Raw genomic sequence first — 23,351 nt, 5'->3', positions numbered from 1 at the left:
CCTAAGTATAACCCTAAATCCAACTCCAACCTTAAACCCACAACAATTTTAAACATAACCCTAACAATAACCCTAACCCTATATCCATTGACACTAACCCAAGCCCAACTCTAAACCCTATCAGATGCTAAACCTAAGCCTAGCCCTAAACCCTCTTAATCCCTAAACCAAACCCCTAACTGACAAACTAACCACAGACCCAACCCTAAACCTAGCCCTACAGTAGATACCCTTTCTAAGTCTAACCCTAAAAACTCAAGTTTCAAGGCACAACACTAAACCCTTTCCAACCCTAAGACTAAGTAACCCCAAACCATCTTCAATCCTAAGTAAACTCTAAATGTCATGTCCAAGTCTAACTACAGCCCCAACTCTGGTCCAACACCAAATTTAACCATAAATGCAATTCCAACTCTAAATTCTCACAGACACTAAACCCAACCAAATTTTAAATTCTAACCCTAATTCGGGTGCTAGGACTCATGGAGGGACTTTACAACAACTTTAACTAACTCTAAACAGGCAATATTTCTGGGTTCTTCCCAGAGCAGCATTTTTTAATGCCAAACTAACCTTACAGCCAACCCTGAACCCACACCAACCGTCAACCCACAACAATTTTAAACCCATCCTTGACATTAACCCTAATACCAATTCTAAATCCTCACAGGCCATATTCACCGGGTATTTTTTAAAACAGAGATTTTTCTACTTCATTTTAAAAAATAATTCTGTCCACACGGCCTACATTTTAAAAATATCTTCGTCCGCATGAAAACGCAAAACGCCCTGATAAGTGCTGGTAAGAGCTTCCCTAATCGACAGGGGGTCAATCAGAAGCCAGAAACATCATCACCGGTTGTGCTTTGTAGAAGTCCGAAGGGTCTCTTCCAAAACCACACTCGCTGGCTGCGGAGTCTGTGTGTCGTCTGAGTTTTGTATGTAGCCGCAGTGAGGTCCGAAGTACATTCAGAAACCTCTGTTCATTAACGTAATATGAGAATAATTGCACGTGCATATACATGCATGTAAAAAGTCCAGTGGGTAATGTTACGTACAGTAAACTAGTAAGTCTACATAAGTCCACTATTGCACAAATATCCTCATAAACAAAGCTGACATCAAATAAAGTAGACTAGCACACAGAGAATGACATCATCGGAACACAAGGTGACGTTACAACAAGCCAGAATCTCCGTTTTCCCTGTACACACAACACCACTAAAGAGTCACTTTGGACAGAATTTTCCAAAGGCTCCGGAGTTTTTAACGACCAAAACTGCGTATGCATGTGGACGAAAGGCCAAAGTGATGTCCAGATAAAAATCTCTGTTTTTAAAAAATACCCGGCGACGAGTAGACATGGCCTCAGACTCTAAACCTGACCAACCTTAAACCCAAACCAATCCTAACTTTCCATTAACTCAAACCCTAAAGGAAATGAGTCTTTGTTCTTTGGAATCTTAATAAATATGTTTCTCTGCGTTCATCATCCTCTATCCTTCTTCAGTGTCAGAACTGCAGTTCAGTTCCAAATTGTGCATATAGTCAGTGATTGTATCCCAATAACGTAGCTTATATGGCTGACATAACTGATAAAAATGTCAATGAGTGTAGTTACTGGGACAACCTAAAAAAACTGGCAGCTTTGTTTATGTGATGTCTGACCGTCACTGTAATTGCTAAACCCCACTTTAAACGGATGAGAGGATGAGAAAGAGAGAGACTCCATTAAGACTGAGTGGGTCTGTGAACCCGTAGCCTCTCTGTGGTCTGTTTGTTGTGTCTTCTTTTCAGCTGGTCTCTGATTATGCTCTGTGTGTGTATTTAGCCAGATTAATTCCAGACAAATAGTCAGTTGATCTAATTATGCCCTAATTACATTTGTCATGTTATATTCTATGACATGCAGGTGTACTCTTCAGCACAGTGGGAAATTGGCCTGATTCAATTAGGCTGAGAGGAAGACGAGTCCTGGACAGCACGCTCTTTGCGCTAATGTCCATGCTGTACAATGAAAGCAGTCAGCGTTTGTCTGTGCATTTTAAGTCTAACATACTAAATGTCCTCATAAATGAAGATTGAGATGACTTTTACAGACCTATTTAAAGGTTTGGTTGGTACAACAATTCATTTAGTGTTCTACTGAGGAGAGGTATGAGAGGAACATAATCCTCGCTGAAGTTCAAAGCTAAATCTGACTTGATCCCAAAGATTACCTCCACAACTATAAACCTAACACCTCACTCCAAGCCTACTACTAACCTTCACTTCACTTCTTCAACCCTAACCCCTTAATCGAACACTAACCCCTCACTCTAACGCCCATCCTCACCACTCGCGTCAAACTTAATCCTAACTCTCACTCTAATTCCAACCCTAATGCTAACCACTCACGCAAACTTCAAACATAACCCCGCACTCCAACGCTATCAAAAACCCTTAAACCTTAATCCTAAATATAATTCCTACCCTAACCCCTAAATTTACCCATAAACAAGTCCAACTTCACCCGTAAGCCCAAACCCCAACCCCAACCTCTAACCATAACCTCTAAACCCAAAATTCTGTATCCATCCCAACTCTTCCTAATCCTAACCCCTACCTCAGCCCCATCCCTGCTCCGTTCCCAACCTCCACACCAATCATAATCATAACGCATAACTCCTCTAACCTTATTCAATTATTTTTTTTATATACCGCTTTTAACAATAGGCAAGAATTTAGATCCTTAAGGATCAAGCCAGAGGTGACAGTTGAAGGGAAAAAATTATTGTCATTAAGATGACAGAAGAAAGAAATTTTAAGAGTCAGAAGAATCAAAAGGACTGCATTCTTTTCGAGGTGACGCTCATAAATCATTTCTCATCCACAATTGTATACTTTACAGTCAAACAGTACTGAGCACGTTCAAAAGATACTCAATATGATTATTGGAGACGCTTCGGATTTAATTAAAGTTTTTCGCTTGGAGTCTGTTGTATGCAAACGAAGTTGTCCACTGAATAATGAATGAGCCTTGGGTATAGACTGTTTCCATTAAGTGCTATCCAAGTGAGACTATTCACAGCAGTCTTTAGGGAAATCCACCATCAAAATTTAGGCTATCCATGTGGAACCATCCTCAGCAGGCAGCTTCTGCAGAGGTATTCGAACTAATAGGTTCCCACCCATGGTCCGGGAGGACCCCCTGTCCTGCATATTTTGGTGTTCTCCCTGCTCTATTACACCCATTACAATTTGGATAATGTTGTTAAATAGCTGATTGATTCAATTTCAATGTGCTGGGAGCTGTGAAAACTCAAGGAGCAGTACTTGAACAAGTTGTCTCGAGCTCAGGATGTTGTAGTTTGTCACGGTTGTAATCAAATACATTTTGAACAAGAAAATGGACTGCGTCTTCTTCAAAATCTCAGGATGTGTCGATCTCATCCACTAAACTGGACATATTTCCCTTAACATTAGTAATATTGGGCACAGAGTAAGGGTTGTCTCCCTACTTTAATCTAGTTTATCACAGTCATGGTCTGTAATTAATCACGATTAATCAATTTTAAAATGCTCGTAATAAAGAAATGCGTGACAAACTGGTTAAAGGAAACAGATGATACAGGTTTAGAACATCTCAAACAATGACATTTAACAAATGTTAAATTAAAATCTCTCAAAAGGGACCAGGACTGCATACAGAGGCTGGGTAGTTTGGGGTGTGGCAACACACCAACGATAGGGATTGCACACGGATCTTCAAATGCCAAAAATGAACAACCTAGTAGTGATGGGAAGTTTGGATCATTTTAGTGACTCGGTTCTTTGAATCTCGTTCATCAAAATGAACTAGTCTTTTTTGAGTCATTTAGTTCATTTCGTTCTTTTGATCAGAAATAAAATAAAATGTTGCATTTTCAAAAAAACAGACACGCAACACGTCTACATACACAGATTTTGGCTCTAGTTCCAGTAATGTAAAATATTACAATGCAGCTAAGGACATATTATAATAAACAGAATGAGTAGCTCACCTCTCATATCTTCTGGTCCGAATCGTTCGCTTTTTTTAATCTATTGCACGGCATAACGTCTATAGGAGTCACGTGACAAAAGAACGAATGACTTGGACTAGAAGACCCAAAGGTAACTACTCATTTCTGTTTCCTGTACATAACCTACAGAGGTCTGTCCAGCAGAAAATAAACAAATCACTTTCTGAGATACTGGTTTTTCTGAGTTACGTTAAAGACTTGTTCAAAAAGAACAAATCGTTCATAAACGACTCATCACTACAACCTAGAGCCTTAGCCGCCTGAGCCACCACACCCACATTTTATGTTTAATGTATTCTTGTAAAAACTGTTCCCCTTAAGAGCAGTGCAAGTACACAACTTAAGTTTAATCTAAACCTCCATCTAATTTTAATTACATGTTTAATCCAAACCTCCATCTACGTAACTTGAAACCTGCCATTATCCCAAACATCTGGGCAACCACGCTGGGAAGCCATTAGGGTCAAACTCTGTCATATGATTCATTTGCGTAAAAAAAAAAAAATGGTAAGGCGTTAAAATCTCTAGATAAATCATGTTAATATTAAAGTCCCAATAAATACGGAAATGTACGAAACAACAACAATAATAATGTATAACAATAATGCTATTAGTAATAATAACGTTGGCCAGCTGTGGGGAGGGGAGGGGGCGCAATCGTTCCCGGGCACGAGACAAATCAGACGTCTGAAATCAGCCTTAAACCCTTATTGCAAGCACAACTCGACTGTACCTACGAAATTAACCCTATTAACCCGTGCCTTCTCCACAAGGTTTATTATGATTTATGTAACTCTATTAAAGCAGACCGCATCAGATGTTTTATATCATCTGAGGATTATAAAGCTGCCAGGCTGCCTGCTCCTGATTATGTAACAAATCGTTTTACATCTAAATTACAGTCTAAAATAGCTGTACAGATGAGCGCTAAACGTAATAAGACGTTCCCATATGATCTCCAGACATAATTCATAGTTCTAGTGTAACAGCAATTAAGCAATTAAAAAAAAAAAAGGAAAAAAAAAAAAAGGTTTAACTGAATCCAAGCTCCGGGACAACGCTTACAACATCTGGAGTGAGTTACTGCATGGTGAGGTCCGGCGGGTCAAATGTCCTCGTGTAGCTGCATGGTAATGTGACAGTGTGATTTAAAAGTGCTGTCTGCTGTTATCTACACACTGTTACCCATACTGCCCACACACACACACACACACACAGGCTTGCAGGAGACAGCGAACAGCTATATATGCTGCATTTCTGCTAACAAATTTCTGCTCCGGTGCAAGGATTCATTCTGGATGACAAGACCCGAGACACTCCGTATACGTCTGGAATACTGAAATAGTGCCAAGATATGAGTAAGAAGAAGGAAGGGAGTGTGAGGGAGGCGAGGGTGAATAATAATAATAATAATAAAATGAAAAAATCCTGAAGAGTTCGCATGATGATAATGAAAAGTTTGTTTTATGGTGAAATCTTTAAAACGATTGTTTTCTAAAGCAGCTAAAAGGGTCGTAGCTTGTTACTCATTCTACAACGTTAGTGGATGGAGGGCTTGATGAATTTTGCATGATGTGGTAAAATTAGCAGGCGCACATGGTGTGTTTATTGACATTTCTCAAGGTCAGACCTTTCAGATTTCTTTCAGTAGTACGTCTAACATACATGAGCTCAGAGCATTAATAATGGCTGCTGACCCTGCACTCGGACCTCCAACAAAGCTGCGGTACGTGAAAAATAAAGAACGTCCCTTTAAAGTATATGTGACAAATAAAGGCTGAACCTAAATTTAACTTCTGGTTAGTGTCACTACCTGAAAGTCTAATTGGCGTACTAATCAAACCATAAAAGTAAAAAGTGTTCAGTTAGCTGTAGGGATCCAAAAGCTTAAGATCAGTCTGAGTTGCTTTCAAAGGGTCAAATACATCCTAAAGAATCACAAGCACACGTTGTTTCATTAACCGTAAAACCCATCGTGCATTTCTGATGGGCCTTGTAGCTTTTCTCCCCAGAATATCTGCAGGAGATCGCAAATTTTAAACTTTGCTTCTACCTGAGCTTTCCATCAGCACTCCGTCAGAGCAGGCCTTCCTTGGTTTGCCGTAAAATGTAATCACGCTCCAGAACAAAGCGGCGCCCCGAACCTCCCAGCTGAGCTCGAGGAAATGCGTTCATCACCCGCTTTGTTAGGCCCGTCATCACACATATCAATAACACCGCCACTCCAGATGAGAATATGGACGTCTGACACCAAGACTAATGGGCTGTCTCTCACACTTTGCCCCCGCAGATCCACGCTGATGGATCGCACGCAGCTCGCCAGATGGAAATGGATATTCTGCCATATTCTCAGTAGTCTGTCTTAGCTTTGACAAGTTGCTCAAAACTTCGATCAGCTAAAAAGTGGAGTAAAAAAAAAATCTAGGAAATAAATGCAATGTAAACCCTAAAAGTCAGAATCACATAAACACATGACCATTACATCATGACCATTATGTCCTTCGTTGAACATTTAGTCCCCTCTTTACCCACAGATTTGGAAAGCGCGTCCATGGGGGTTTGGGTTCATCCATCCATAAGATACAGCAGTGATGCAACAGCCTATTGATTATTGAAGGCATGTTCCAGATGTTTTTTAGATTTTTAGACTATCATCTAAACTTGTATGTTTGTTACAGGTCACGTCCTGGTCAAGGTCAAGAGCGTTTGCGTTGGCCCTGTATCCGTTTAAACCTTAGGATCGATAACGCATCACGTGTGACGTGAACCTACAGTAGCTACTGTACGAAGCCCATAATGTCTTCAGCTTTAAATGCTTACCGAAGTCCTACTGCCACAACCCTGTCAAAATTCAGGACGAGCTTCCTTTGATCTTTCCCATGACGCGTGTTTGCTTTAAGCGGGACGCAGCTCGCAGAACAAACCCGCACCTTGAAGTGATTTACTCTTCACCCAGTCGGCCATTGTTCCACCCCAAACCAAAGTCATTTTCCCTGCTGATGTCTCCTCTCCCTGCGTCCCCGTCACAGATGACGGCTTTAAGTCTTTTTTCCCCTCCTAATACGTGATCCAAAGCGATGCTTTACCACCAACTGTTCCCAGACGCGCCAGGCTTCTCTATTACAACTGATGTATTGTCAATATTATACACACATCTGCTCACGGCCATGTCGGCTCGTGCACACACACACACACACATACTGCGGGAAAATGTATGACTCTGCTACATGCTGCTAAATGTATGACTCTGCTACATGCTGCTGTCTGTTTGTTTCCATTTGCAGCAGAAGATGGCATTAGACAAAAAGAAATCTTCTCTCGCGCTTCGATTGCTGTAATGGCAGCAGGACAAATTTTCCAGCTGACACGACGCTGGCCTCGCTCATCAATCTTTCAGTAAAATAGAGTGTAAATATTTACCTAAGCCAAACAGGACTTAAAGTCCCTGCCAGATTTCCTAGTGTATCAGCTGCCGATCAGTCCGAGCCATGAAACTTTCCAGTAACGCAGCTCGGCCACTGCGGAGCCTCTCACTAAGCAACCTGTCCACCTTTTTTGAAGGCGCCATTACTTTTGTCTAGTCTCACTAGTCCTAATTTTCTGTTACTTGTTCAGATTTCTTTGCTGGTTGCTTCCATGTAATCGCTAACGTCCAGTCACGTTACAGATCGAAGATTTCAGGATAAAGTTTCAGGGAATTTCCAGGAAACGTCTCCTCGTGTAACTCAAAAAAAAATAACAGAGAATATTAATATCGCTTTCAGAAACCGACAACACTTCTTTGTTCCAGTTGTAATCTCTTATAGTACACAACTTTATTCTCTCAAATACTTTTTTTGTGTGTGTGTGTCTGTGTGTGTGTGTAATATTAACATAATAAATGGTGCACAAACTTTTGCACTTTTCAGTCAGTAGGTGCTGAAATCTGAAGTCATGCTGTGTCCGAGCACACTCTGTCTAGGTCTATGAACACGTCATTGCTGAACACACACACACACACACACACACACACACACACACACACATCATTGTTGGCTCTAACAATAGGCGAGACTTCATCATCAAACTCATCTCTGTATTTCTCTCTCCGTCTCTCATTATCTCTGATTCTGTTCCTTTCACTTTCTCTCTGTCTCTCTATTTTGCTTTCCTTTTTTCCCTTTTGTCTTTTGCTCTCATCCTTGTCCGTCTCTTTTTGCCGCCCTCTCTGTCTCACCATCTCCATTTGTGTTTCCCTCTCTTTCTCTCTCTGTCCTTTACCCTTTGTCTATCTACGTTTCCAACTCTGTGTCTCACTCTCTGCTGCTTTTTCTTTCTTCCCTTCTCTTTGTCTCTCTCTCTCTCTCTCTGTCCCTTTATCTATCCTGTTTTTCAATCTCTATCGCTGTCTGTTTTGTTCTCATCCCTTTGTCTCTCTTTCCATCTCTCTCTCTTTCTGCTCCTCTCCATCTCTGTCTGTCTCCCATTTTGTCTCTCTCCCCTCCTCCCTCTTTTGCTCTGTCTCTCTGTCTCCCTCTATCTGTCTCTCTTCTATATCTCTCTCTTTCTCAGTCTTCCCCGCTTCTCTCCCTCTTTCCTTTTTTCCCCCTTTCTCCCTCCTCTTCATGTCTCTGTCCCGGTCTCTCTCACCTGTCGCGGCCCGTCTCCTTCTTGAACACGCTGTCGCAGTAGTCCATGCGCTCGTCGGTGGTGACGTAGATGCGAGCGTTGGGGAAGTCGTCGGCCGCGCGCCGCAGCATGTTGTAGATGAGGCCGTTCCCGTCCGGGCTCATGTTGCGCCGCGGCCCCCACACCACGTACACGGTGCCGTTGGACGCCGGGCCGAAGAAGTGCTGCGGTTTGTGCAGCAGGAGCGGCACACTGGTGTGCGAGACCACCCGGAGGTCCGTGCGGTTGCCCACGTCCTTCTCGTACCTCCGCGTTGGGGCGTTGTTCATCCGCCAGACGCAAGAGGCTCGATCGATCTCAGCGCCCGCGCCGCGACCCAGCACCTGCCCCGAGCTCGACACCACGCTGCACACGTCACAGCTCAGCCTCAGAGGCTACAGACAGAGAGAAAGAACGACAGATAAAGACAGAGCAACCTTCAGCATCCTGACTCCAGTGGCCTAGAAAGTGTACATTACGTGAGTGCCAGACTCTCAGTGAGTGAGCGGTGATTAAATACAGTCAGGTTCACCCCAGGGGAAGTCTGGAAGTGCACTCGTCCTGGCAGACCGTGAGGCTAATCGTCTGGGGTGTGAGGGCGGAAGAGAACCGCCGGTGCCAACGAAAGACCGGTCTGTGCCAGCTGAGTCGGCGCCAGCCATCACCCGAGCCCGTGAATCGTACCCGTCACTCCCCTCTGTCCGTTTAGGCAGACGTATAGGGGACGAGGGCTGATCGCTATTGGACAAGTCGCTTCCTGTAAATCAGGACTTGTTCTCGCTCGGTGCTCGGCTGTATGTAGGTAAAAGAGCCGAAGACAGACAGTGACGGGGCCGCACCACGCCACGCTGTCAGGACGCCACGTTTTACAGACTACAGACTGTGATAATAACATGGCATTTTGTTCCATCCTCTGTTACACGTCACATGTGAAATATCAGTTCTTTTCATGCTCACGGTATAGCAGCTCGGTATAAACACTCGTTATATCGTATATCTGGCTGGCTGATTTAATGGTGTATTTCAGCTCCCATCAGATCGTTCATCATGAACAAGTAGAAGAAAAACTCCAATAAAGTGGATGATCAATAAATAGTAAAAATGAGCTAAAGGCGTGTGAAATAAAATGACATATTCATACACATACAGTAACTCGGATTCCATGTAAACGTCCACAAAACGTATGCTCTCTCACATAACGCTGATGTGTTCTCGAAGACGCTCAGTGTGGAGGCAGACAGTCTGCGAGCGCTCTCCGGTGCCTGCATTAACACACGGCGTCTCCCGGGCCGAGTCCAATCTTCACAGCTCGCTGCACATCATCGATCGCACCCCACTCCCCCTCCATCCCCCCCCCCACGGCTCTGCCAAAAGCTACATCATCTACATCATCCCCGAGACTCCATACACTCACATCTGACCCGACACTAAAACATTTCCCTGACTGATTGGAAAGCCCTGATGCAGTGCTGGGTATTATAAAAGGAATATATTAAGATGCAAGAATGATTAAATCGGATGGCAGGAGAGGGGCGGAATGTGAAATGACCCCTCCGGGAGGTTAGAGCACAAGGAGCGCGGTATGATCTTAACAGTGAGGGATAGAACTTAAAGAAATATTTCGGTGTATAAATTCTTCTCAACATTATTATTATTATTATTATTATTATTATCATTATTAAGTACAAAACAGCCTTAAATATTTTTCCATTTTGTGTTTTTAACCCCCCAAAATTAAAATTTTTACATTTGCTCTGTATCTTGGTTTTTTAAAAATATATACTATAAACTATATACTGTATATACTTATAGTTATATATGCTTAGATAATGCGTACATATACTTATATATGCTTAATCTATATTTATATACTTACATTTAATATGATTATACATATAATTATTATATATAAAAAAATATATATATATATATATATATATTGTCACGGCGTGCACCAGTGATGGATGTGCGCCCAAATCAATATCGCTCCTCACTCACTAGTTAGACAGCCAGCCATCAGACAACAGATAGGACTTTGTCTGGGGCGGCGCCCACGGAGAGAGCTGGGAGGGGCCGATCCGGCCAGCAAAGAGAGAAGAGTCTCTATTGGGCGTGTCAGGGTAAGAAGGAAAGGACATGGATGGAAAGGAGCGATGCTCCCATCATGCATAGTGTCCACTGTACAAGCCTCTATGCATGATGGGAGCGATGCTCCCATCATGCATAGTGTCCACTGTACAAGCCTCTGGAGACAGTGTTATGATCTGGGGTTGATCAGTTACTCAGGTCTAGACTCAGCAACGTTATGGGGCGATAAAATGAAGTCAGCTGACCACCTGAATGTACTGAATCAGCAGGATTTTTGACATCAGTGAACTGAATGACATCAACGGAACGCTTTTCCTTCCCTGATGGCAAAGACGTATTCCGAGTTGATGGTGCCAGGATTCATGCTCCAGGGAGCACGAGACATCATTTTCACACATGGATCGGCCACTACAAGTCCAGACCTTAACAACATCAGTGATTTTGGGGAATTTGCTGGAGAAGACTTTAGCAGCAGTCCGAGTCTCTCATCATCAATATGAATAAGATCTTGAAGAGAAATGAATGCCACTCTGGAAAGAAATAAAAGTTGTGATGTTGCATATACTTATGGTAATTATTCCCTGACCGTAATCACAGTCAAAAGAAATCAGACAGCAAACTTTCATCAGGAGATGCTGTTTAGCTTAGCACGGTTGTACAGAGTGGTTACACTCAAAGGAACGCCGCTCACTGGATGTGTGCCAGTTCATAATACTGACAACAACAACAACAAAAAGAAAACCCCAGGGCGATCTGCAGTAATGTTTTTTTTTCACTAATGCAATTTAAAAGAATCTCTAAGATAAATAATTGCCAATCTATGAAGCGATACGTAAGATGTCACCGCTCTTGCAGAAGTAGTTGTTTAATGTATTTTTCTTTTGGATTTATTTTCTTTTGGAAAATATTTTTCAGGGAAACGACCATAAGGAAATACAGAGAACAAAACAACAGAATAACTCAGCAGTTACAGAAAGTTGGCAAGAGTTTCTTATAGAAACGAAGAACTTATAACCGTTAAATAATAACACTAATAAAACCAAAACTCTGGTCACTCTGACCTCTACTGGCTGGGAGTGGAACTGTCCTGAGCTCACATTTAAAGTTTGAGGTTTTAAGTAGAGATGGTGCGAGGACTAAATCACGTTTATTCTAATTAGGTAATAAAAGTGAAATTTCAGTCATGAACACAACAGGAAAAAAGTAACGAGTTGCTTTCATTTTACACATTTCGCCAGCAAACAGTCCACAGACAGACCGCTGACCTCTTTCGCTTATAACTAATAAATTAGTGTTCTGGAGTAGCATAGCAACTGTGTACGCATTAGCTGAGTAGCGTAGCAGACTGATTTTAAATGTTATAAATATCAAATAATAAACAAATAAATAATAAGTGTGGATCTAGTCTAAGAAAATAAATTCCTAAATCATTCCTAAATCTATTTATTATGAACTAGAATGAAACTAAACTCCACAAAATCTATGAAAAATACTGTGAGATCCTGGAGATAACCTAGGATTGTGTGAAGAACATAAAAACATCCAGTGAGTTAGAGGAAGTTCTCCAGAAGAAACGTGCCTCGTGGTGTTGATATACGACGTCAGGGTAGACACACAGGGCCAGGCTGGATATGAGAGCAAACGACCGCTCTGTGCATCTGTGTTGAGCAGAAAGGCGTCGCACTACACCCTGAGATGCCACCCTGAGACCGATGGTGTGTGACAGCGCCGGGGCTCCACAGGAATCTGAGGCCATAAACTGGGCGGTTCCGGGAGAATTATCGCTTAAGGCCGGCTTCTGATGCTGCAGTGCGTCTTTTGATTCATCCTGGTGCTTAAAGCCATTAAGTCATTAAGTGGAAACGACGTGTTTGTCCGTGTCTGGTCCTGATTGACGAGGCTTTCATGAAGGTCGAACTTGACACACAGATGTACACAATCTTTCATTTTCTATGCTGTAATAAACCACAATGTTAATGACGAACGCATTAGGAACGAACACGAGGCGCGAGCAGGTTTTATAGTTCAGTACCGTAATCGTGATCGTAATCACTGTAATCATTCATCAAGAGGAGAAAAGTCCACTGCAGTAAAGAGACTTTTTTTGTTTTTTTTGTAAACATTGTCCAGCAGGGGATGTAAAGAGACATTTTCAGCCACAATGAGGCCCAAAAAAATGTAGCCTACATTGCAAAAATCCAATTCTAGCATGAAACTAACTAGCGCTAAAGTGTTATCTATCTGGTACGTCAGCACACGTTCTTGTCTTGAGAAATTAATTTCTCTAAAGACTTATCCTCAATATACAAAGTTTTTTTGGCATATTAGCGTCTGAGCCGAACGCCAGCTAAATCACGCATACATCGCGCAAACATAACTTTGCCAAGCAAAAGTTAATGTATTTTTTTGTGGCTTTTTTTTTTGCATTTTGTGCAAGATTTAGTGACGACATTGCCCCATGGGTCCCAAGAACGTTAGCCAGGACAGGAGCAAGAAGAAAACTCAGTTTGTTTTTTAGGAGGAATCATTTTAAGAGGAAGTACAAACACGCTTACAAACACAAAATAAAATACGCACACACACGTGGTCACAGTGTTATAGTAAACAGTTCACACGTGCACAAATGTTGATTATACCAGTAAGAGACGTGCACTAAGACCCAGCAGGGGAGACGATTTATCCACAATTCCGCAGCGCGAGAGAGAAAAAACGTTGGCTCAGTTGTGATCAAGTGACGCTCGGCGTTAAAACAAGAAGCACATGTGTGATACATGATACTCGGTAACCAAGACTTGTTAAAATTTATGAAAAAAATCTCTGCTCGTCTTGCGGAACACTCGCAAACCACGTTACTCGCAATCCAAGGTGTATACTATTATACAATACTGTATATAGTGTTGGAAATTGGTATTATTGGTAATATTTTTGGGTGACTGGAACAGATTATCTGCATTTACATTCTTTGCATTGGGAAAATGCGTTTCACTATACGAAATTTCGCTTTGGGAGGAATTAAATTTCGTATGTCGAGCTACCTCTGTAGCTACTTATAAGCTGCTCTGACTGCTCTGCACCTCTAGAGCTCATGTATCGAACTGCTCTCAGCTCATGTCTCGAACAGGATTTCATTGTTCTTCACTGAAAGATACAAGTCGACACAAAAAACGAGTGCTTTCGCACCAGACACGCTCATGATGTCATCTGATAATATGAGCCAATTTGATCCTAACCTTAATATCGACCCACTGTGTTCTGGTGGTAAAAAGGACCCCCCGCAGCCGTCCTGTAATGGAAAAGCTGGGAGGGAATCGCTAATAAGTCCCGTCAGCTTCGGCTCTGGCAGCAATCTCAGCCGATCAAAGCCACTCGGCTCGAGGCTTGGATCGATGCGCGTGGGCTGCTCAAACACTCCTGAAAAGTGGCACGCAAAAAGAAAAAAAGAAAAAACCTCCAGTGTTATTCTGTGAGCTGAAGGCCGAGTCGAGGCCGAGCTGGAGCTGTACTGTGGCTGGACTTTACGACCGATGGCACTTCTGAGACACACACCACGTCTGCACACTCGTGTTAGCGTCCAAAGACTAAACTATTCTTTTCATTCTCGAGAAATCAAGGCACGCTAACTGGAAGTGATGTAACGTGTATCACGTTTATGTCGTGTGTGTGTACAGTACGTTGGTGCGTTCTTCGAAAACAACAACCACAGACATCTAAAAAACAACCAAAAAAAATGAAAACCAGGAGCTCTGTCTTTGTAACCCTGATTATATTCTCACTGTACACCTGCGCCTTTGAGACTCCTATTTCCATAAACGCCATTGGCGCGGTGGAGACTTCAAAGCCGTCTGATGTCCAAACATCATCGTCATGGGGCGTGAAGTTTAAAAGAAAAAAGAAAAAAACATCAGAGGTGATCGTGAGGATGTCGAATTTTAAAGGGACAACAAAATGTCACCCATGTGTCGCTTCTGTCATCTCGTTTTTGATAAAAAGCAGTAAAGCGCAAGAGGATGCCCGATCACCTTTGATCATATTTATTTGTCCTTGCACCGCCGTTTTGGACTTTATTACACCACAAGTCTGAATCGCTCGACTGGAAACGATTTAACTGATGTGTGCTGACCTGTGGCACTCCGGGACCGACACCTGCACACCACAACTTTCCTGGACATGAAGACAGAGAGACGTGTGAACAGGACAAGCTGGGTATATTCCCATTTTTGGATCTACTGTAAGTTTAAACAGCAGTTCATCTAAACTAGATCACATGCTTTTCCAGGGCTGAAAGAAATAGAGAAAGAGAGAAAGAGAGAGACAGAGAGAGTTCGGCTGCGTCCCAAACGTGTATCTAACCGGTAACCGGACCGCTCGTGTACAGACGTAGTGTTAAGTTTAGTAAGATAAGCTTCTTCTAGTGTTTTTTTACACCAACGTATTTAACAGCTGCCATTTCCGTAGTATTACTGATACCCTTCTGGTAATGTCTATCCGCTCAGCAGACATCTTGGACGTGCTCCAGTGGAGTTATTCTCAGTCCTGCAAGACCAGGTTCGGACAAGGACACAGTATTCAGAAGATGATAATTCAAGAAATAGTTTTTGAAACAAACACATCATAAAAGGTTAAAAAAAATGTTTTAATTGCTTTATTGGGTCCTGGAGGGAACAAAAAGGATGCAAAGTCCCTGGAGCGCAGTTAAAAGGCATTACCGTAACCACCCGATGCCACTCTGAACCACAAATCCGTCTCTGATGATCCCCTGGTGACCTTCGCAGCACTGCATGCAGAGGCGAGCTGTTATTGTCAATGTTTTTGCGTGAGTAATTTCACAGATAGAGCGCCCAGGGGAGGGGAAAAAATAAAGAATTGGGGAAACGACCAGACCGTGTCGCTATGAATATGACCAGAAGCCGACCTGGGAGAGAAACCCACAGGAGAAAAGCCGCCGTGATATCACCAGCAGATCCCGTCTACAACAAAACTACTGTTTTGCTTTACTGTATATACTAATATTAGGCTGTATTTTTTTCCCAAAGTACATAAAAGTTAGAGAAAGAAACCTGTCTACACTCCTCACCTGACACGTCCACCCATTCATTTCCGCCCCCCTCAAACCTGTTCCCCTGGCATGTGTCCTCGAGGGGGAAAATCTGAGTGGGTGTGTCATTAATGAACTGTACATTAGGAGTCCATATAGTACGCGTCGATGACGGTTAAAGAGTTAATAGAGAAATAGTTAAAAGGTTAAAGCTTAAAATAAGCTGGTCGGCTTTAATACAATCAGTGCTATTATTATATTATAAAGTCTCTTCTGCAAGAGTCGCACTAAATTCTGTCCAGCGGTCGATTTGAGACGCGCCCACAGTCTGAGACATGCGCAGTACGCTGTTAAAACTTTGTTTCGGTTTGTAATGTGGCACAAAACTGAAAAATACAGAAGAGCAGGAGGTTTCATTATATTCTGTCCCGTCAGTTTTGCGTGATTCTTAACAAAAGCCGTCTGGACAGATATACAGATACACAGACAAATTTTTTGACACAGAGACTAGTTTCTGGTCTTCCAGTGTGTATGAAACGTAAAGATATCATTATCAGCGAATTAGCTGAGTTCTGAACGACGTACAGACAAAACGCCGAATTAACAGCACAGCCTTTCCTTTTTTACAAACATTTAGGAAACCCCCTCTTAGGGAGTGATATCCCGGACAATATTCAAAAAGAATTGCAAATTGCATTTGCAATTGCGTTTCCCATATGTGGACGCACAAAGTGTGCCATATTTCAAATGCAATTGCTAACTTTGCATTACCGTTTGCTGTTTCGCCTTCGTGAACGCACACTGACTGCCAAATTTCAAATAAAAAAGAAAAGTCCATTTGCATTTGTATTTCCCATGTATTACAAGTCATGAACCTGCCATATTTAAACAGCAAAATCAATGACCACATTTGCTTTTTCACTTTCTCTGCGTCGCGCATCAAGCCGGCCAAAATTCAAACGCAATCGCTAACACATTTGCAATTGCATTTCCAACACGTTACACAGAAACCTGTCAATCAGCGTCAGGGGCGGGTCTATACTGTGGGGCGGGATTGTGTGGGGAGTGAACCGCAGTAAAGTTGTGTTATGCGCTAAAATGCCCCCTGTCACGGATTGCACCCCACACAAAATCTCTATCAAATATATTAGGACATCACAATCAAATATTTATATTCATATTATTATTATTATTATCAAATATATCATATTATTTTTATCAAATATATTATTACTATTATAATTAACCCTGGGCACGTAACAAATGAAGACACGTAATACAAATTCTCATATAATGTTTATTTTGTGGAACATTTATTTTGCTGGGGTTTGTCATGTAATACAAAAATGTTTACACTAAATAAATATTGTTTATGATGAAAAATTACACAAAGCGATTTTTTATTATAAATAAGCAATATTAAAATATACATATATATGAAAAATATATATGATTTATATATTTTTTTACTATACAACATGTCTTTTTTATACTGCTTATTTTATAATCAAATTCGTTTGGTGCAATTCGTAAATCATAAACCTATTAATTTATGTTATAATATAATATTTGACAGAGGTTATGTAGGGGGGGGAACAATCCGTGGCAGGGAGGCATTTATGCGCATAACATTAAGAAAAAAATTATAGCTTTTTCTTTATGTGGATTACACGTGTAAAACCAGTTGTACTATAATTCACTCTATCAGTTTCAGTTTGATTTCATTTTTGATTTTTTTTATCAATTTTAATTAATGAACAACTGAATTAATTAACTGAATTAATATCAAACTGATCATTGCAAAGGGAAGGGTTGTAGTTATTAGTGAGGATAGAATGCATTATAGTACAGTTGGTTTTACATTTTCTAAATGCTAAATTTCTATAGCAAAAATGTTATTGAATTTTGTTGATTTAATTGTCATTTTTTGCAACTCATAATAGACTGTACCAAAGTGCATTTATTTTAATTTAATAATAAAAAAACACCCTAACTCTCATTTAACAAATAATCTGTTTTATTGCCACAAGAATTGTCTGTGTAAACATTTATTTTAAAATGTACATTGAAATAATTATTAATCAATTAAACAAACAAATAAATAAACAAATAATCCATACTGCAGCCTAACAGTGTAATATGTTTGATGTCCTGTGAGGTATTTCTCTGTAATCTTGTCTATTCTTCTGTAAACAGACGGTTGGGTCTTGGTCATGCACTTTTTGGACGGTCCCTTAGTCACTTAGTCACTCTGCTATAAAGCGCCGGTAAGCAGCGTTTCTGACAGATTTAGCTCCAGCTGGCTGTAACAGGAGAAGATCTAAAATATATTTATTTGTAAAAGCTTCTCTGTCCACTTCAGAGTAAGAAAATATGCGATTTGTCATTTTTGTGTGTTTATTTCTTGATAAACAAATGAGATTGCTCACCTCCATTGCTCAAATTCCCCCCTCTTGGTCGGCGACTGCGAGTGACGTCACTCCCCACACAATCCCGCCCCACAGTATAGACCCGCCCCTGACGCTGATTGACAGGTTTCCGTGTAACGCATTGGAAATGCAATTGCAAATGGATTAGCGATTGCGTTTGAATATTGGCGGCTTGACGCACGATGCAGAGAAAGTGAAAAAGCAATTTATTTTGGTCATTGATTTTGCTATTTAAATATGACAGGCTCGTGACTTGTAAGACATGGGAAATACAAATGGACTTTTCTTTTTTATTTGAAATTTGGCAGTCAGTGTGCGTTCGTGAAGGTGAAACAGCAAACGGTAATGCAAAGTTTGCAAATGCATTTGAATTATGGCACACTTTGTGCGTCCACATATGGGAAACGCAATTGCAAATATAATTTGCAATTCCTTTTGAATATTGTCCGGGATATCAATCAATATTCCCTGCTCACTGCAGCTGTATTTCTTATAAAGCTAGTCCTAACGCGTGCCGTTTATATGATCGGATATTTCAGTTAGCTTTTTTTTTTTTTTTTTTTTAATAACAGGTTATTCATCTGATGTAAAAGATTTAAATAAAACATTTTTAAAGTTTCTCACCTCTTTCTTGGGAATGCTTATGTAGCCCAGATGAGGCTGTGGCACTTTGTGCTGCCACAACATCCACCGCAGGCGGAAACACTGTCCGAGTATGGGCTGTAGCCGGAAGTACGGCTTCTCCAAGTAATTCTCCAACACCACGAACAGAGAAATGGCCAACACCAGGCTGCTCGCTACCACCCACTTCCTCTGCAGCAGAGAATAAGATCGGGGTTAGGGTTATCTCTACAGCCGACAATCATAATCACGCTGCTGAATCGATTCCATTCGATTTTCATGCATTACAATTTTTTAGTTAGTGCACCTCATAATTTTTTTTTTTTTTAAATAAAACAATGCGTCTCTAAACTAGTGATGGCCCCTTGAATCATTTTGGTCACTCAGTCCTTTAGAACTCATTCATCAAAATGAACGAGTTTAGTTAATTTCGTTCTTTTGATCAGAAATAAAATAAAATGTTACATTTTCAGTACCCCCTAACAGACCCCCTAATACGTCTACATACACAGATTTTGGGTCTAGTTCCAGTAATAAAAATATTACACTGCAGCTAAGGACATGTTATAAAAAACAGAATGAGTAGCTCACCTCTCGTATCTTCTGGTCCGAATCGTTCATTCTTTTTAATCTATTGCACTGCATAACGTCTATGGGAGTCACGTGACAAAAAAATGAACGACTCGGACCATAACACTCAAAGTTAACTACTCGATCCTGTTTCCTGTTTATAACTTCCGGAGGTTTGGCGATGAATTGCGCATGCGCGCCCAGTAGAAAGTGAACGAATCACTCTCCGAGACGACTTATTCATCTGAGTCACGTTAAAGACTTGTTCAAAAAAAATAAATCATTCATGAAGGAAACATCACTACTCTGAACAGCGAGTCTCTCTGTCAGGCGAGTTTCTAGTGATTTTCTATCTTGCCAAAATGTGGTATTTTTCTTTCAACAGTGATTAAGAACCATCGGGAGACAGAAGCTCAAACTGCAGAGGTGTGAGAAGATTAAACCACTTCAGGGCTTAATACTATGATTAGCATTAAAAATAAAACCTGTTGTATTGGTTATTTACCTTCTCACATCAGAGCACAGTGCATTCTGGGTAACTTTAGCTCCCGAGATCCAAAAACCGCTCAACCAAGAAGAGAAGCTAATGCAGTCAGTATTGAACGGTACTGTGCAATTGAAAAAGTGGTTGTTTACGTAATGACCCTCAGCAGCAACCTCATTTCCCCTCTCACTGTTCCAACCGCTCAGCATTATTGGGGGTGTCAAGACTTTTGTACAGCACTTTAAATCCTAACACAGTGTCCTTGACGCTGTCTCTGATCGCTCCAGTGCTTCCTTTAACCACCTTCACTTCACAACATTCATCGGAACGCTTCAGCAGAACTTTCAGAAGTTTAAAAGGCTTTGGGATCGACTCTGAACTTCTCTGAGGCTGTCAGCAGAATCCATCTGCGTGTCTCAGATCTCAGACATCAAATGTCCTGCCTGTCAGGGACACATGAAACGCCGAGCTGACACGCAAATGTGCGGCCATTTAGGGCTCACAAGCAAATATTTTGCACCGGGTTACATCATTGCGTAGTCTGGAGTCGCTTCTGAGGGGAAGGTAAGAAAGACGACATTGGAGTGTGTGTGTGTGTGTGTGTTTGTGTGTATATAGGTCAATTAAAAAAAAAGACAGAGGGAGGTAGGGAGGGTAAAAGTGTGTTTGGACATAATAGCAGAACTGATAAATGAATCTAATTTTATTGGTCATCCATGGAAACCTGGAAATCATACACGTGGATCAGATTTACAGATGACTTCATAGTTGATGTCTTGTAAATGCTGTCAGTGCCGTTAGCGTTCGATACAGAGGACAAAGGTGAGAGATTGAGAAAAACATCCATCCAACGGGAGCTGTCACTCTCATCTGTTTTCATGGCACGCAGAGGCGGGAGGATGGGGGAGGAAAGAAAAAAAAAAAGACAAAAATTCTCCAGCTTCAATTTCAAACCGAAGCTACAGATCACGGCAAAAACGGCGTGTCAAATCTGGGCGAGAGCGAGTCAATGAGCTTTCACAGACAGGCGACATATCATCCTGCTATCAGTCAGGATAATCGCTGCAGAGGCTCAACGTTCTGCACAATTTCACCCATTACCGCCTTTTCAGCGAGAGAGGGACTACTGAGAATATGGGGGGGGGCATACGGTTGGAGGGGGAACGATAATGCCACGGTGGAACGTCTACTGCACTGCCATTATGGCCAGGTAAGCCTTAAACGCTATTGTGAGAAACGATGGAGAATGTTACCTTTGAATGATTTCCTGGATGGGATTTTTGTGCGCACAAAGTTCTCTGGAAATCGCTACAAGCACTAACTCCTCCCCCCAATGCCCCTCCCCCGAAGTGCTTACGACTTTCCCTTACGCAATTATAATCATCAAACTGCTGAACGTTTTAAGACAGTACGGTTTGAAGTTATCCTAGTACCACATTTCCTTTTTTCGGTCCAGATCGTGTATAAACGTTATAAAAATCAAGTATAAATCGAATCCTTATTTATAGCATAGCAATAGCAATAATTCTTACAGCGCATCATGGAGCAAAGACGTACCCGTGTAGCCCACAGATGAAATCTTGATATAACGGCACTTTCAGTTAAAAAAAATTCTATATTTCTGTTTTTAAGTTCGACGAAGTCTTTCCGCTAGTCACTTCCCATAAACAAATCCATTTCGGCACCGCATTCAATCCACGTAACAATTCCCAGAGTTCACAGAGGAGCTGCCGGCACGGCGGGGAGATAACGTGCGTCTAGGAAGCGTTACCCGAGAGCTCTCCGGCGTGAAAATGACATTAGCATTGCTAATAATAATAATAATAATTTTTAAAAAAGCACGGTGCTGTCCCACTCGAACGAGCCGTTAAAAATCCTATTTGGGATACTCACTCGAATCTGGGTGGTTGGGGGGGGATTTGGGGGGTTTGGAGTTTACCGTGCGCTGCACCTCCTCCTCCTGATAACCTTCTCTCTATTGCAGGGCCTCATCGTTTCCGCAAGGAATGATGTAAAAGCTCTAGAAGTAATAATGTCAGTGCTTACCTCAACACTATCTGAGCTGAGTAATGGACGGTAAAGACGTCGAAGGAAACGTAATAAGACGACTAAAAGGATGCTCTTAGCTCTCATATAGAGGTAAAAAACAAACCGCTAGCAGCTTAGGATGCCAGTGCTAAACTCGTCGTATCAGCTAACTCATTTGGTGATTATTTATTAGATTTTTTTTTATACTGGTTTAATTTTTGGAAAATCTCTGTTTTCTGTTTAGTCCACCATTTTGTCGACTCTGAGTATACAGATCCTGAGCTGTATCGTAAATACACTCCTTTTTAATGAACTCGTCCCATAAAGGTTCACGTGTTATAGGGTTAATACACACAACCCTATTTCTGCTCCTACAGCACCACATCGATCGCGCACTAATGTTCAGCTCGGGCCATCGAGGCCGCGCTCTTGCGGTGGACTGGAACTGATGAGGGCGATTCTGCTGCCAGGGTCGAAATCTGCTGTGGAGCTTAAAAATTGACTTAAAGAACCTGGAAATGTGGCGAACGTGCCACAAGCTGGGGGAAAAAGACAAACTTTTATCCAAAATGATTTCAGAATGAAATCTGAGAATTGGTTTTGATTATTAGTGATAATTAACAGTTCCTGTTAATGTAAATCTTATGTCCAGTGGGAAAGTGTTTTGTGAATCCGAATCAATCGAATTGCGCGTATTGTAAATGCGAGATTTAACACTGAGCCAAAGGACAAAGCTGTAGAGCTGCGCAAACTTAAACTGGAGATTTAGCCAAACGCAAACACGAACTTAACCTCTGTGACATCAACGCTTTTCCTCCCGGGACCATTTTCCTTAATAAAATGACCCTTTTTCCCATAAGTCCTCGCCTCGTGTCCATGTGTCTGTGTACAGTATATATACTGTAGTACACGACCAAAACACGGGGTTAAAACATTGACCCTGAAATCAGGAATCAAACCCCGACACTGGATTCACAAGGAGACACTAAGCCACCGAGCCGCCAAATATTTATAGATACAGTATACAATATAGAGCTTAAATTCATAATTACATCCACAACATTTTGCGATATACAAAATGGATATGTTAGTGGCTACATGCTAACCTTGTATAACTTACTGTAGCTCTTAAAAATGACACTCAGAGAACAGCGGGGCTGAGACTCGAGCCAGGAGAGGATGTCTCGGTATATGAGGTCACAACAGGAAAAAATTTGATTTTTTTTGTTTAAGCACCAGCCAAATACTAAAGAGAAAAAGAGTTTTTGTTCTTATGTTTTTTCATGTTCTCATGACACGTGGACCAGAGAGCCACCTGGATGTCTAAAAATGATTAAAAAGTGAATTAGATCCCCTATAAGCGATGGCTCCGTGTTCTCAGCGCTCGGGTGATTTTAATTACGCAC

At 41.5% G+C, this 23,351-nt stretch overlaps 1 protein-coding gene across 1 annotated transcript in view; it reads right to left on the bottom strand.

Annotated features, from left to right (window-relative positions):
* Window positions 1-23,351, bottom strand: part of st6galnac3 (ST6 (alpha-N-acetyl-neuraminyl-2,3-beta-galactosyl-1,3)-N-acetylgalactosaminide alpha-2,6-sialyltransferase 3) — a 42,413-nt gene that overhangs the window by 10,172 nt on the left and 8,890 nt on the right. Inside the window, exons 2-3 of the mRNA XM_053505891.1 lie at window positions 18,867-19,055; window positions 8,673-9,085 (exon numbers count right to left, since the gene is read on the bottom strand). Of these exons, the coding sequence (XP_053361866.1) occupies window positions 8,673-9,085; window positions 18,867-19,055 (602 nt within the window). The remainder of the gene's footprint in view (window positions 1-8,672; window positions 9,086-18,866; window positions 19,056-23,351) is intronic.

Source organism: Clarias gariepinus, chromosome 1, assembly GCF_024256425.1.
Source record: "Clarias gariepinus isolate MV-2021 ecotype Netherlands chromosome 1, CGAR_prim_01v2, whole genome shotgun sequence".
NCBI classification, from domain to species: Eukaryota; Metazoa; Chordata; class Actinopteri; order Siluriformes; family Clariidae; genus Clarias; species Clarias gariepinus.
The sequence above is the reverse complement of the archived record's forward strand: the minus strand, read 5'-3'. Positions and strand labels throughout refer to the sequence as shown.